The sequence below is a fragment of the Akebia trifoliata genome, chromosome 5, assembly GCF_017979445.1.
Source record: "Akebia trifoliata isolate Shusen 1 chromosome 5, ASM1797944v1, whole genome shotgun sequence".
NCBI lineage: Eukaryota > Viridiplantae > Streptophyta > Magnoliopsida > Ranunculales > Lardizabalaceae > Akebia > Akebia trifoliata.
In genome coordinates this window covers 330608-345079 of record NC_141379.1, presented here as the reverse complement: position 1 = coordinate 345079, position 14472 = coordinate 330608, and the positions used below count along the sequence as shown (strand labels likewise).

General features: G+C 38.0%; 2 protein-coding genes across 2 annotated transcripts; one reads left to right on the top strand and one right to left on the bottom strand.

The window, feature by feature from the left end:
• Positions 1-1632: 1632 nt before the first annotated feature.
• LOC147400741 (uncharacterized) lies at positions 1633-5006 on the top strand. Its single transcript, XM_086441732.1, has 4 exons — positions 1633-1844; positions 3819-4042; positions 4144-4204; positions 4296-5006. The coding sequence occupies exons 2-4, from the start codon at positions 3831-3833 to the stop codon at positions 4593-4595; spliced, it is 573 nt and encodes a 190-aa protein (XP_086297858.1). The 5' UTR covers positions 1633-1844; positions 3819-3830; the 3' UTR covers positions 4596-5006.
• Positions 5007-7101: 2095 nt separating this feature from the next.
• On the bottom strand, positions 7102-13858 carry LOC147400740 (P-loop containing nucleoside triphosphate hydrolases superfamily protein). The gene is made up of 2 exons (XM_086441731.1): positions 11562-13858; positions 7102-7444 (listed from the first exon to the last, which is right to left on the bottom strand). Exon 1 carries the CDS (start codon positions 13725-13727, stop codon positions 11652-11654), a length of 2076 nt encoding a protein of 691 aa, XP_086297857.1. The 5' UTR covers positions 13728-13858; the 3' UTR covers positions 7102-7444; positions 11562-11651.
• Positions 13859-14472: the final 614 nt, after the last annotated feature.

Genomic DNA, 14472 nt, shown 5'->3' with positions numbered 1-14472 from the left:
TCAAACGTGGACTATGTGGCCAACACCTCAAACCAGCTAGAGGGAGGGGGGGGGGGGTATTGAAGATATTAGATTGGATAGCCAAGATTGCACCAATCGTACCAGCAATGATAGAATAAATACTAGATCAGCCACCTCATCAAAACTAAGATTTATGAGATACCCACAAATCTAGAGCTATCCAACCACTTGTATCATGTATATTTTCAGTTTTATGTTTTCTGCAATCTAGGAAATAGCTACACTTTTGTACATCTATAAATAAGATTGAAATCTATGATTCAACACATGGAAAGTGAGGGTTGAGTATTCTCAATTACTTTTTCTTCATTCCTCTTCTACCACTCTTATGGAAATTGTTGACCAACCATGTTTGTTGTGACAACTGCAAACCTCAACATTTATATAAAAGGAAATCAAGATTATCGTTGGATTGCCATTAGTACTTATCCTCATCGACCAAAAATCCCAACTCCACCCCCATTTGTATCTAATTGCACTCATCAATGAAAGATAATGGAACATAAGTCAAAGCTTTAACTTAATATCAAAATTATTAATTTTTGGACATTTACATAATAAGGTGATGTCAACTATCTTCGACAATACTCAATACTTGCATGTCTCTTTTGATACTTGCGTTTTCGAGTTTTACTAGAGGGAAGTCAATAGAATTAGGAATTTTTTAGCTTGATTAAAAATTGCTCGAATAGGTCTGTGATCCGATAACCTAGATTCACCTCTACTATACTACTGACTAAGTATCGTCGTCAATTTTTTATTATTTATTATTGATAGTTTTTTTATTATTGATAAGTTGGAGTTAAAGGGAATCCACTAACGAGTGTAATTACAAGTAAGATATTCCTCTAGAATTCTCCTTAACCCTTGAGGAATACTATCTTTTTCCTCAATTACAAAAAAAAATCCTTCTTTAGTCTATCTTTCAGACACTCATGACTTGACTTCTGACTTTAGTCTATATTTCTTGTTTTCGTCGCTTGTCATTCAGGTATTAGTATTTGTAAATAAACTCCACTCTTTAATTCTGGTCGACTCACCTACACATATTTAAAAATAAAATCAATATATTCTCTTTGCTTTGTCCTCCTTTGGAAATTGCTAGGAAAAGCTCCATTTGGAAGATATATAAGAATCACAATTAAAAAACAAAAAAAAAAAGTGGGCGTGCATTGTTACTATGTTGCCTTGGTTACGTTAGTTTTGTCATTTTGGGAGGGGAAGACAATGATAGAAAACCGGGTTCGTTGAACCCGATTCATACGGTAGTTCGGCAGTCAAAGTTCCACGCTATCATAATCTCTCTATTTATGTTTCTTTTCAACGCGTCGAGTTCCCACGAAGAGAAGGACAACTCAGATCTAGATTTCGAATTAAACCATGCGACCATTGAAAGGGTCGTCGACCAAAAAAATAGTAAAAAAATTAAAATAATAAAATTACAGCTGTCGTCCACGAATGATAAGTGGTGGGAATTACAACTTTTTACAACCTGTAAGATATCTAAAGACAGTTAATTTAAGGACTTTTAATTTTAACTAATCAAGAGTTATTAATCTCGTAAATAGGGCTTATTTACCGAGTAAAAAATCCTGTAATAAATCTATTTAAGATATCCGACAGCGTTGAAAGGCCGCGAGAAGGTCACGTTTGGTGTTTCGAAGAGAAAGAGAGAGAGAAGAGAGAGCAGCGCCTGCTCTGCAGATCGTGGTTACGTCTTTGGTGCTGCTCTAATTAATTTTTTTTCCTTTGTTTTTCTCTCTCTCTTCTACGTAAGGAGAAGATCGCGCTTGTTAGGGTTTCGTTCAGTTTCGAATTTTCCGGTGAGAGATCCAGATCTGGTGTATTAGTCTTCCTTTAATTTCCTTGATTTTTTTTTTAGAGTTCTAGAGAATTTTAGTTTGATTGTTTTGGAAAGTTATGATTTGGAAGATTTTTAGATCTTATTTTAACTATCATGTGATATTTTGTTTCAATTGATGTGGTGCACAAGCTGTTTCTTCAGATAAGAGTTCCGATCCATTCATTCAAGTTGTTTGCTTGTGTTGAATTTTGCTTTATTACCCCCTGATCTGTTCTCTTATGTTTACTGATGGAGATGTTGGTTGATTAATTGGGGATTTTTACATTTCTATTTGATTTCGCTGGTATGGATTAGGGTTTCTGTAAGCATTTATTGCTGTACAGGCTAAAAGTTCGTCCTTTGGTTCCGCTTTTCTATGTTTTGTAGTGATTTCAGGACTGTCGTCAAATTGATGCAAAAATTGCTGGATTTCGTTGACGATCTCTATATAATTGTTTGATCTAGTTTTGCTTGCGAACTTTGATTCAGATTTCTATAAGCTTTTTCGGTTGCAGTAACTGGTTTCATCTATCTGGATTTTCTTAATGTTATGGATCTATTCCTTGTGTTTATTTAACATTTTTTATTTGTCCTTTTTTTTTTTAGTGGTTGGTTCTGTTTTTGTGGGTGTTTGCGCTCCACTGTTCTCACGGGCATTTGTTTTGTTCATTTTCGAGTTGCGATTTGTTCTGACAACTCTTCTGTGATTCATCATAGTAGATAACTTGATATCTACTAATAGTATTTAAGACTTGTATTGATGGTTATGAGAACACCGAGGAAGACTTTGTAGATTGAACAATTTTTGTTAAGAATTCAGTAGATCTACACATGGTCTTAAAACTCGGTTTTGCGTCTCATCTTGTCCATGCCAGATACCGAGTTGTCTCGGACGAGTTTTCCGATATGTTTGAGACGTCTTGTCCCAAAATTTGAAAAATGAACCTGGGGTCTTAATCTCATTCGAAAAATTTACTTGTCCGTCCGTCTTGTCCATGCCTGATACCGAGACGACTCGGGCAATACATATCGGTCTTGGACAAGTTTTGAAACCATGTATCGACATGATGTATGCCAGTTTTTTTTTTAGTTAATAATTGGGACACTTAAATTTTCAGATCTGGTTAAATGACGCATTAACACAGTGATGATTTTCCTTTTTTGGGTGAATGTGTGAAGAATCATTCATTTAGTTCACCTTCTTTTCATGTAATCTGAAGCTTCGTTCTTCAAGTTTTGGATGCATTTGACCTTTTAGTTTGCAGTGGGTGTAGGCTTCTTGATGTGGTTATTTGTAAACTTGTTACATGAGATGTGATGATATGTGCGGGAACTTGCGTGTTTCACCGCCCTTGTCACATAGCATGGATGCAGAACCGTGTCATTTTGTTTAGCTCTCAAATAAAATACGAGAACACGTGAATGTGCCATTATTTATCTTGTTTGTATACCTTCTTTTGTCTGTGATAAGGACATGGGTTATAATTATAAATCTGTTTACTTTACATGTTCTTTTATGATGACTTGTCAATAATATGTTGCATCTCTTTACTCTTTTGATAGAATTAATTTTTTTTGCTTGCATTCTCTTTCAATAATTTATGAGTCGTGGTAACCTGACTACCACACGTGGCACACTCAATCAACTCTCCTGACGTGAAAACTATGGGAACCGTAGATCTGTTTGCCTCAGGATACATGCTTCCCTAGGGGTACACATTTGTATGGGGAAGTACAGTTTTGTATCCCGAGGCGTATAGATCTATGGTTCCCAAAGTTCTCACGTCTGCCACGTGGGGTAGTCGGATTATCACGATTCTTAATTTATTTACTCACTTCTTGAATCATGTATTAGCCATGGCTGCCAATGTTTTATTCTTATAGAATATCGAGCTAAACTGCCACTTAGTCTTGTTTTGCATAAACTTATACAGTTTCTTTTTTCTTGTTCCAGAAACTAATTAGAATGGAGGCTTTCCCTAGGAAACTCATAAGTTTAGAGCAGATCTCCTTGAATAATATCTTGGGTTGTGAAATGGATGTGAAAACACTAGAACGAGCGGTTGGCCACCAATCAGTACCGAGCCCAAGGGAAGTCATCTGTCCGGAACCCCGTCGTGCTACTAGGGCTCCTCTTGTTGTTGATAGCCTCAATAGATTATGCTGTAAACCGAAAAGGTATGGGTTATTGAAACATTTCTGAATGGAATTTGTGTTTTGTGCCAATTTTTATTTATATGTTTAAAAGTAGTGTTCTTAGACCCTTTTAATTTTTGCAGCAACTTTACTACCCATAGAGGAGACCCTAGTCTCGACATCTTCAATATAATTTTGAACAAGGTACAGTAACTCTTGGTGGATTCGATTCTCTCCACGTTACCAGCATGCATGTTATCATGTTTCTTATTCTTCTCCACGGTATTCTTTTCAGGATGATCCAGAAGATGATTTTGATGCTGGCAATGGCCAAATGAGCTTCTTTTGTAGTTCACCACCGGTACGCACAAATAACCCATTAATCCATGATGTACAGTTTCTTCAACAAACATCAACAAATGCTTCTTCTCCCTCCGGAGATTCTTATGGAGGGAAGGCTTCTTCTATGGCAAGAGTAGAGAGAGTCCCCTCCTGTGGAACATCATCTTCGTTTGGGGGGAAACCCATGGTGAGAATTGAGGGCTTCTCTTGCGGCAGTTCCAAGGCTCGTCGCGTTGTCTCAGCACTTGCTTGATCGATTGGAACAATAGACCTTTTGACCTAAGAAGAGCTTTCTTTCCTTTGTATAAAATTTCAGACTGTTTAGGCATTACTGTCCTTCATTCCCTTACTTACCTATTTGCCATCCAATCAATCGTTATACGTCATTAAGTTTCCATGAGAGTGTTTTTCTTCTGTAAATATTGCAGTCTTGAGTGGGGATATTCCTCTAGAGTGTTTGATTGGTTGGTCAGTTGTGTCTGTGTATTACTGAGTTAGGAGTTTCTAGAGAGATGAGGTTCCGAGAGTGAAAACCCAGTGGTTGTGCTGGTACTCTCCAATGGGATATAAAATGTACAGATGAGGGGACAGCATTGTAAAAAAGAAAAAAAATTGTTTGTAATAGTGTGTGTTTGTCTTTGAAGGGGGTTTTCTCTTTCTTTCATCTGCTAAGCATGTGAGCTAGAGCCTCCTTTTTTAATTTTTTCCGCAATACTTTGTGCAAATTTTTTCTAGCAATGATGTGTATGGGGTTTTGGGGTTGGGGTTGGGGTTGGCCATTTGGAGCCATCTGAAATTGAATGATCATCTCCATCGAACCAAATTTTTGGTTTCTCTCGTCATATATTTTGTATAATAATAAAGACTTAAATGCTACTACTTTGGAGAAGGAAAAGAGCGCTTAAATTTTTTTAGGATTAGCTTTTGATCTTGATTAACATTGGACGAAAAAGGCTGATAGGCAAAATGGGCACCGTATCGGTAAGATTCAACATTTCAGACCATGTGAATCCACCTCTACTATACTTATGTTGCCCCTGTAGAAATTAATGTTCCCTTCTGATCAAGGCCAATGCCATTAAAGGGGTCAGGGTGTGGATCGTGAGCATTGAGGGAGTTGCATTTGAGCATATCTTGAAATAGTATTGGATTGAGGAATCAGTACTGCATTACTCCTAAAGATTGTAAGGCCAGGTGTGCATGTAATCCCAAATACGTGCATCTTGCGTCTTCTCTCGGCATAATTCTGATGAGGGGATTTTGACTCCGTAGGACTATTGACTTCTATAAATCTTTTTTAATGACAACAGCTTTTTGAAACTTTTCTTTATTTATCAACTTTGCTTGTGTTACCACCATTGTTGATTTGATATGGCCTTGCACACGTGGTCTCCCTGTGTAACATTGAGAATCAGTCTCCCATTTTTTTTGCCTTCTCCAGACCAATTTGTCTCCATCTCGTAACTCCTCAATTTGTCACATTAATATCTAGTGTAAACATCCTTGCCAGTCTATTAAAATCTTTTTTTTGTGACAATGGTTTTTTGAAACTTTTTCTTTATTTTATTAACTTCGCTCATGTCACCACATTTGGTGATTTGATATGACCTATGAGGGTTGCACACGTGGCCTCCCGTGTAACATTGAGAATCACTCCCAGTTTTTTCCTTCTCCAGATCAATTTGTCTCCATCTCCTAACTCCTCTATTTGCTTAAAGTCACATAAATATCAAGTGTAAATATCCTTGCCGTCTATTAGAATCCTTTTTTACAACACCATGGTGATCACCTCATCTTATATAAACTACATCACTAAACAACTAGAGAGCAGATAACCTTCACCCACTTGGCATCACATAAATTTTGATCCATTACAATGGCTTCATAATATTTTATTACCACCCAACCATGCTTCATCTGGGTCATACTAACAGCTCCAAGTATAATGATCAAGCAGTCAGAATGCATTATAAAGGGATGGTGTATCAATCTCTAGAATGGGTGTTTCCTTCATCTTTTTTTGAACTTTTAAAGGGATGGAGTTTCAATAACTTCTCTTCTTGAAAGAGGCATCTCTGAACTATCCTTCCGTCCGCCATTGCTTGGGGTCTTTGGAGAGAACACAACAACATGATATTTTATAGCAAAGAGAACTCATCTCACCAAGTGATCTTAGAGATTTTGGGACTACTTTTTCCTTTGGTCAAAGATGAGTAAGGATTTTGAGGGAGTGTGCTTTCAAGATTTTGTATTTAATTGGGGAAACATTTGTGACTCGTAGCTTCCTGCCGGTGGTGTTTTTTTCCCGCTCTTTTTGTTTCTTTCTTTGTAGCTTTTCGTGTTTTGTTGTTTGGTGGCTATCTCAGCCTCCTCCTTTCCTTTTCTTCTTTTATAAGCTTTACACTTATCAAAAAAAAAAAGGCATTGCAAAATCATATGCAACGTCAAATTAGCATAATCTGTGCCACTCCAACGATAGTAAGAATGCCCCAACCATACAGCAACATCATATGGCACAATAAATAAGCAAATTAGATCACAATAATTCATAAACCACCAATCAGACTAACTTTGGGCCAAAAACTTTGCGGAGGGCATGTACCCAACTAGCTAGACAGGTATTATGACAAACACTTATGGTTCATCTTCATTTATAGTCAATCCAAAAAGTCTCCGACAATAGGGCAATGTCAGAGTAAATGACCAGCCGCTACTATTCTAGGTCAGATATTTCCAAAGATGGACATCAAAACTAGGACTAGTAATTCAGAAAATAACAGTAATTTTAACCGATGAGTTGGTCTTGGATGTTTGAGAACAATATTGCCTGCTTTGATGCGGAATCATCAAATGTTTCAGTTTAACATATTGCAAAATAACAAGTGCAACCTTAGCTAAGTAAGTTGGTAAGATGTGTACAGTGTGTTGTTCCCACGTCCTAGGTTCAAATCCCTTAAATCCAACTTCAACTTGCTAACCACCAATCCTTTACCTATAAAAAAAAACGTACTGCAAAACAAGCAAGAGTGCTGGTGCTTAAAACCTGAAAACTTCAAATGCAGCCAAATAAAATTGCTAAAAGGCCTTGTATTCCGGTTTGATCTGCAATGTCAATATGAACACTACATAAGTTTAAAATGGATCAAATTCCAAAAGAATTGATGAAAATGCTTGTAGAAAACATGGTAAGATCATACAAGCAGGCTACTTGGGAGAATTTATTAGCATTACTTGATACAAGAAAATTCATTGTTCATGCACCATTTGACACAATGACTTTCCGTGCTGAATAAGTGAAAAAAACAAAAGCTCATATATCTCAGATGGTTAAGACTCGTCCAATCAGCGTTTACCTTTTGAGTGCAGGCCGGTTAGGTGTAGCCTAAGACATTGGGAAAGTAAAAAAATGTGACAAGAGATGGAGTGATGACCCAAGCATCTACTATTTTTACACATAAGATAAGGTGGACTTTGTACGAACAACGAATAATTAACTTGAAGGTGGCAATATTAAGGGCACCGCTGGCAACATAAGGTGGAAAAAGCAAACTTAAAAATAATTGGTTTTGGATAAATCTAGAGAAGAGTGTTGAAACTGAGACAAGTGGTCACCAAGCTTCATCTCCCAACGTATTGCCAATTCTTGGAAGAGTGTACCTCAAATAGTTAAGACTAGATGATCCTAGCCGCTCATTGGATTGCTTAGTTTCCCAAAAACTTCTTTTGTGACCCTTCCAATAGAGCTAGTCATTTCAGCCCACAATTCCATTGTTTTTGTATTTAAGTTCCATTGCACTTTGTTTACCAAATTGGCCCTAAACATTATTGTTTTATCTCTTTTAGCTTCCACCAGCTTTTTAACAAACATCTTCAATTTGTTGCTCTTCTTTTCTATCTCTTAATGCAAATATCCACAAAGACTACTCTATCTTTGTAATCAAACTCTATTCTGGAGTAACGTTAGAAAATTTGCATGTTGAAAGTCACTCCTTCCGAAAATGTAAGTCTATCTGGGCCGAATTGCATCTTGAAAATCTCTAAATGTTCCCTTCACTTGTTAAAATACATATGCTAGTACCAGACAGCATGCCATAGTAAATAAAAAGACTTGAAACTCTCATTTCATTTCTTTCTCCAAACCCTTTGAATCCCCGTGGACCATTCCACACTATTAGTCTTTTCCTCATGCCTCTATGAGAATCACTTATAAGTATCATCTCTTTTTTTTCGGAATTTCTCTAATTACCATCTATTGTTTTTCTAAATTTTCTTAAAAGAAGATTAAATGAAGGAAAGTCAATTGAGATGATTTAGGAATGTACAATGAACATAAATAATGATATTGATGAGGATGAATCTATATAAAAAAATATATTGATGAGGATGTTAAATATTCTAAAATGGTAGATGAAGGCAAGAAATGATGTAGATAGAGGTAGTAAGAAAAGATTTGAAGTCACGTGCCTTGACGAAAAGTATAGCTATGGATAGAGTCGGAATGCAAAAAAATATTCATGCTGTTGATCACAATATCTAGGACAAGGGCCACAAGGCATAGGTCTTGCTGATGATGTCTTGTAATGCTTTCATCTAATCACACACTAATTAACATCACTATTTTTCCATAAGACTACTTCAATTGACAAAGACCTATTGCTTACTATCTCAAAACTATCATTCAAATCTTTGTCTATCCCTACTCCCACCCTATTTCTAGTATTTTTTTTTTTTTTTAACTTTATTCTAAACCTTACAGTATATCCAAAGCCCCAAACTTTATCTCATTCATGTAATATCTCTTGTAGATAAACTATGTTAACTCTCATTCCAAACGATCATCCATGCATGCTCCTTAGCCCTTACCTTTGAATTATGTTCATGAAGAACGAAAAGTGGATAAGGTCTTGTACACATGAATAGATTTGTAGGATGGCTAGGATTCGATAACCGCTCAAACTAACAACATGACCGTTTGGTTGAGGAAGAGACAAAGTAGGATTGTTATTACTTGAACTAAAAGGGGTATGAGAGACCGGGCAGTAGAGAAGAAGAGTAAGAATGTTGTGTGAAAGAGAGAGAGAGTTGTAGTGACTAAAAGAATATGTGAAGAGTTGGAGTTCTTCAGGATCTAATAATGAATGTCCCATTTAAGAGACTACTTAGTTCAAATAAGGAGAGGTTTCTCTTTTTATCTAAGACAATGGATGCCAACTGAAGTGACAGGTGGGTGGGTAGGTAAGACAAGTCACTGCCCTACTCTGACTTTCGTCTTATCCATGCATGTGTCGACAAGGAGGTTAACCTGGGACAACTAAGTTAACCTACGAGCCTATTAAGAGTGATGTTGACACCTTTGCCCCGCGAAATAATCTCCAGGCTTTACATGTCTGTTAACCTCGGATCTCTTACTTAAAGTCTTTCGATTATGCTACTATGATCAAGGCACGTTGTTAACATAGCAACTAGTCGAACATCTTTGGCGACGTATGATATTGTGAGGCTAACGTTATACTAGCGAGTATGCCTTATTGACACTTGCATGTTATGATTGATGTCCTCGAAATGTGTGTCAGACTAGATTAAAAAACATTTATCAACATTAGCCACCTGCATGATAGCTTCTTGATTGCCAGCCAATACATGTAAGTGCAATAAGGCATACACATCAATACAACGTTAATCTCGTGATGTCATACGCTACCAAGGGTCGTCAATGATGTTCGGTTAATTGCTACGCTAACAATATGCCTTGACAATAGTAGCCTACTGGAAAAGCACTCACGCTGGTAGGCTTTGTCTAACTGAAGAACAACATACACAATACCATAGGCTAAAAAAGTAAGACTAACCATCCAAGGGGGAGCTGTACGAGACCAAGTTTCGATGGGCCTTAAGTGAAAGATCCAACATAAACATACAAACATGTACAGCTTAGAGGCTACTGCTTCGTGCGCAAAGGTGTCAGTCTCACTGACAATACTATTAACAAACTCCTAGGTTGACTTAGCCGCCCTAGGTCAATCTCTTTGTTGACACAAATGGGGATAGGAGGGAAGTTGGATTGAAACAATGACTTGTCCTACCTACCTACTTGTTACATCGGTTGGCACCCTTATCTCAAACAATGAGAGAGAGAAACCCCTCTCTATTTAAACGAAGTTGTCCCTTGGAAGAAACATTCATCATTAGACCTTCAAGAACCCCAACTATTTGCATATTCCTTTGGTCCCCACAATTCTCTCTCTCTCTCACACACACACACAACATTCTTACTCTCCCTCTCTATCACCTAGTCTTCCACACTCCCTATGATTCAAGTCTCAATAGTCTTACTTTGTGTCTTCCTCAACCAAACAGTGACTATACAACCACATTGCTGGTCTGAGTGTACATTAGATTCTAGTCGTTTCCCACGAATTTATCCACGTATAAAAGACCTTATCCACTTTTCATTCTTTCGGTAAACAATTTCCAAGTGACCAGATAAATCATATTTCTTATACTAGTTTCTTTTTTTAACATTCGTCTAGTAGGGTGTGGGAAGTCTTACTCTTTGCCACAACGAAGAGTTATTGCAATGCAAAGCTTCTAGTTGAAGCCTTAGCCTACTTTTTCGCACTTATCATTGCACAATAGATATTAGAGCTATCTTCAAGCAACCAAAAGGTATACATTTGATCATAATGGATGATTTTGGTCAAAAGCAAGATATAAAGAAGGAGACAACCTTGTTTTTTCAGTTTCAAATGATTTAGTACGAGTCCTTAATAAATAAATCGAGCACTTAAGAACAAAACAACAGCCTTTTAAACGCCTCTTCTCACAATATCGGTATCCCATTCCCATTTTCCAAGAAAAGAAATACCTGTTTTTTTGACAAGTTAAAAGAAAGTGTCTCCTTGTAATCTAGAAGCAATATAATCCTTAAACACACTATCCATCAAAACTAGACAGAAATAGAGGATTTGTGCAATGGAAAACAACTAAATAAAAAAGGTAATCTCAAAAAAATACATACTATGATATAGGACATGACATGCAAATAAAAGAACTCATGATATTTCAGCAAAAGTACAAACTATTCAACTAGAGAGAGAAACTTAATGATAAAAATATTCCTGCTAGATAATTTGTAGATCATTATAACAGGGTAGATCTTTCATCATAAAGGAAATAAGTACATAATGTTCCTTGTAATGATAAATTCAAATTGAAATACCTTTGGAATTGTTTGGATTTCTAGATGTTCATCTTCCCATCATATCGCATGCTAGGTTGGACCATAAATGTCTTTGAAAACCCAAAATCCTCAATGAGTAAAAACAGTGTCATTGCGTCTAGGGGGTCTATCAGGAATTGTTCCCGGCTTAAACTTTGAAGCCTCGTGTCTTGCCAGCTCAGGAGGTACAGAACTGTTGCTCTGGACAAGCATCTGTTTGAGGTCATAAAACACATCTGTGTCATGCATAGTCAAGAATGTTGTCGCCACACCAGTCTTCCCTGCACGACCTGTCCTTCCAATACGATGTGTGTACATTTCAATATTCCCGGGCATGTCAAAGTTTATAACATGTGCAACATCAGGTATATCAATCCCACGTCCCGCAACATCGGTGGCAACAAGAACATTAAACCGTTTGGTCCTAAACCCTTCGAGACTAATCTCACGCTGTTCTTGCGACTTCCCTCCATGCAATGTCGTCACACGATAACCCGCTCTATCCAAAGCCTTGGAAAGAGAATCAGCAGACTTCTTAGTATTGATGAACACTATAGCTGTCTTATCACCGAGGTCATTCAATAACTTCTGCAGCCTCATCATTTTCTCCGATTCCTTCACCATCATCACCTGTTGGGTGATGAGATCCGTCGCCTTTCCAGCTGTACCAATAGTAACCACAACTGGGTTCCTTAAGTACTTCCTCGCAAGTCGCTCCACTGATGAAGGCATTGTCGCACTAAACATATAAGTCGTTCGGTAAATCCTTTTCTCATCGAGCTCCTCATCTTCATTCTCTGGTTTCAAATTACTTGAAGGCATCGCATCCAAAACCCCAACAACTTGAGGCTCAAAACCCATATCAATCATCCGATCAGCTTCGTCAAGAACAACATAATTACATTGGTTTAGTACAGCATATCGCCTCTCCAAGCAGTCAATAAGACGCCCAGGTGTCGCAATCACAACTTCACAACCTTGTCTGATCTTAAACCCTTGCTCTTCGATTGACTGCCCACCAACTATCGAAACCACCTTGATACCCAAATAATGTGCAAATTTCACCGTCTCGTCCTCAATTTGCTGTGCAAGCTCCCTCGTAGGTGCCATAACAACGGCATATGGCCCTTCAGCCTCATTATCTTCGCTCATTGGAGGTAGTTTTGAAATGTAAGTCAACATAGGAAGAACAAACGCAGCTGTCTTACCCGAACCAGTCTCTGCAATCCCAATCACATCGCGTTGTTGCAAACCGAGTGGAATCGCCGCCATTTGAATTGGGGAAGGAGTCTTGTACCCAACCTTCTCCACAGCTTTCAATAGCTCTGGACTCAATCTGCTCTCTACCCAACTCCGCATGGGTCGAGGAATCCTCGATCCCTTATAAGATATATTGAAATCCTCTCTGAAAATTCTCCAATCTCTTTCGGTCATTTCTTCGAGCTTCTTCTCTGACCAATGCCTATCAACCCTCATATCGAATGTATCGTAAAGATCGGCCGCCTCTTCTTTTTGTTTAAGAGCTAAAGCTTCTTCTGGAAGCTCTTCGATGCCATCTTTTCTTCGAATCTCTTCTCTCATCTCTTTTTCATTCTTCGCGGCGAGTTTCTTCTGCTCTCTTCGATCCATGCCCGCACGAAACCCTCTCCCAAACAAGAGCTGAGCTTCGTGTGGATTTTGATAGAGAGCATTCATGTCGCGTGAGGTGTCTTCTGTGTTCTCCCAATCGAATGAGAATCGGAACTTCTCGCTAGGTTTGATAACTCGTTTTTTAGGTTTTTTGGTGCCCAAATACTGATCTTTAATGGCGTCCAACTCTTTCTCTCGTTCTCTCTCCAATTGTTTTTCTAAGCGAGCTCGTTCACGAGACTTGCCTTCTTCTTCGCGTTCGCGCTCCCTTTCGCGATCGCGGATCCGTCGCTCTGGTTCGGGTTCGCGATCGCGGGATCGGTGGTGGTGACGAGAGGAACCGTGAGTGGTAGAAGAAGGATCAGTGGAGGGTTTGGTGGAGCGGTTCTGTTCTTGGAGTTGTTCGGCTCGGCGTTTTTGCTCGGCGACTTCGTTTTCGCGGCGTTGAATAGCTAATTGTTCGCGTTCGGCTTTAGTGAGGAAGACAGGTTTCTTGATGTTTGAGGTGGTGCCGAGGTCTTCGACTGTGCGTTTCATGGCTACACGTGAGATCCTCTGTATGAGGTTTCGATTTGTAAATGAGAGACAGATCGCTTGGTTACTTGCAGGAGGGGAAGTCGAACTTGAGGCTTCAGCTTTACTGCTTTGGTGGACTTGAGACCCTCATGAGATATATATGACCCTTTTGGTAAGTTCCATTGTATAATGAATGGTTGAGATTTCATATTCTCGTTTTTGCATCTCAGCCGTTTTGTCAATCAAACTTATAAGGTTTATAAAATGGAAAATTATATATTTAAAAATAAATAAATAAATAAGTGATACTTACCAAGAAAGCCCCCCAAATGATTAAAGCGTAGGACTGTCTAACGTTTTAATAGTTTGTTTTAACCCCCCACCCCAAATGATTATGTGCACCGTCCAAGTCTCTTGTGTACTTTTGTGTGTGTGTGTGTGTGTTTTTTTTTTTTTTAAGCCAATTTATTGGGACTCAATTAAAAATTCATCGTGTGGATTCTATGGTTGAAGTTAGAAATAATAATTTTTTTTTAATGAAAAACTAAGCAATCAAACATTTATAATACAAATTCAAATGAAAAAAATGGTATCCGTTCGAAGGAAATGAAATTCTAAGATTGAAAATAAGGGTGAGATTCTTATACTTGAAATCATAAGGGATATATCAAAAACACCAAAATGTAGAGGGCTATCAATTTTATTTTTTTTAAGTATAATATATTGAAAAAAGGGGAGGGGGGATCATGGTTTTTAAATTCGTCCG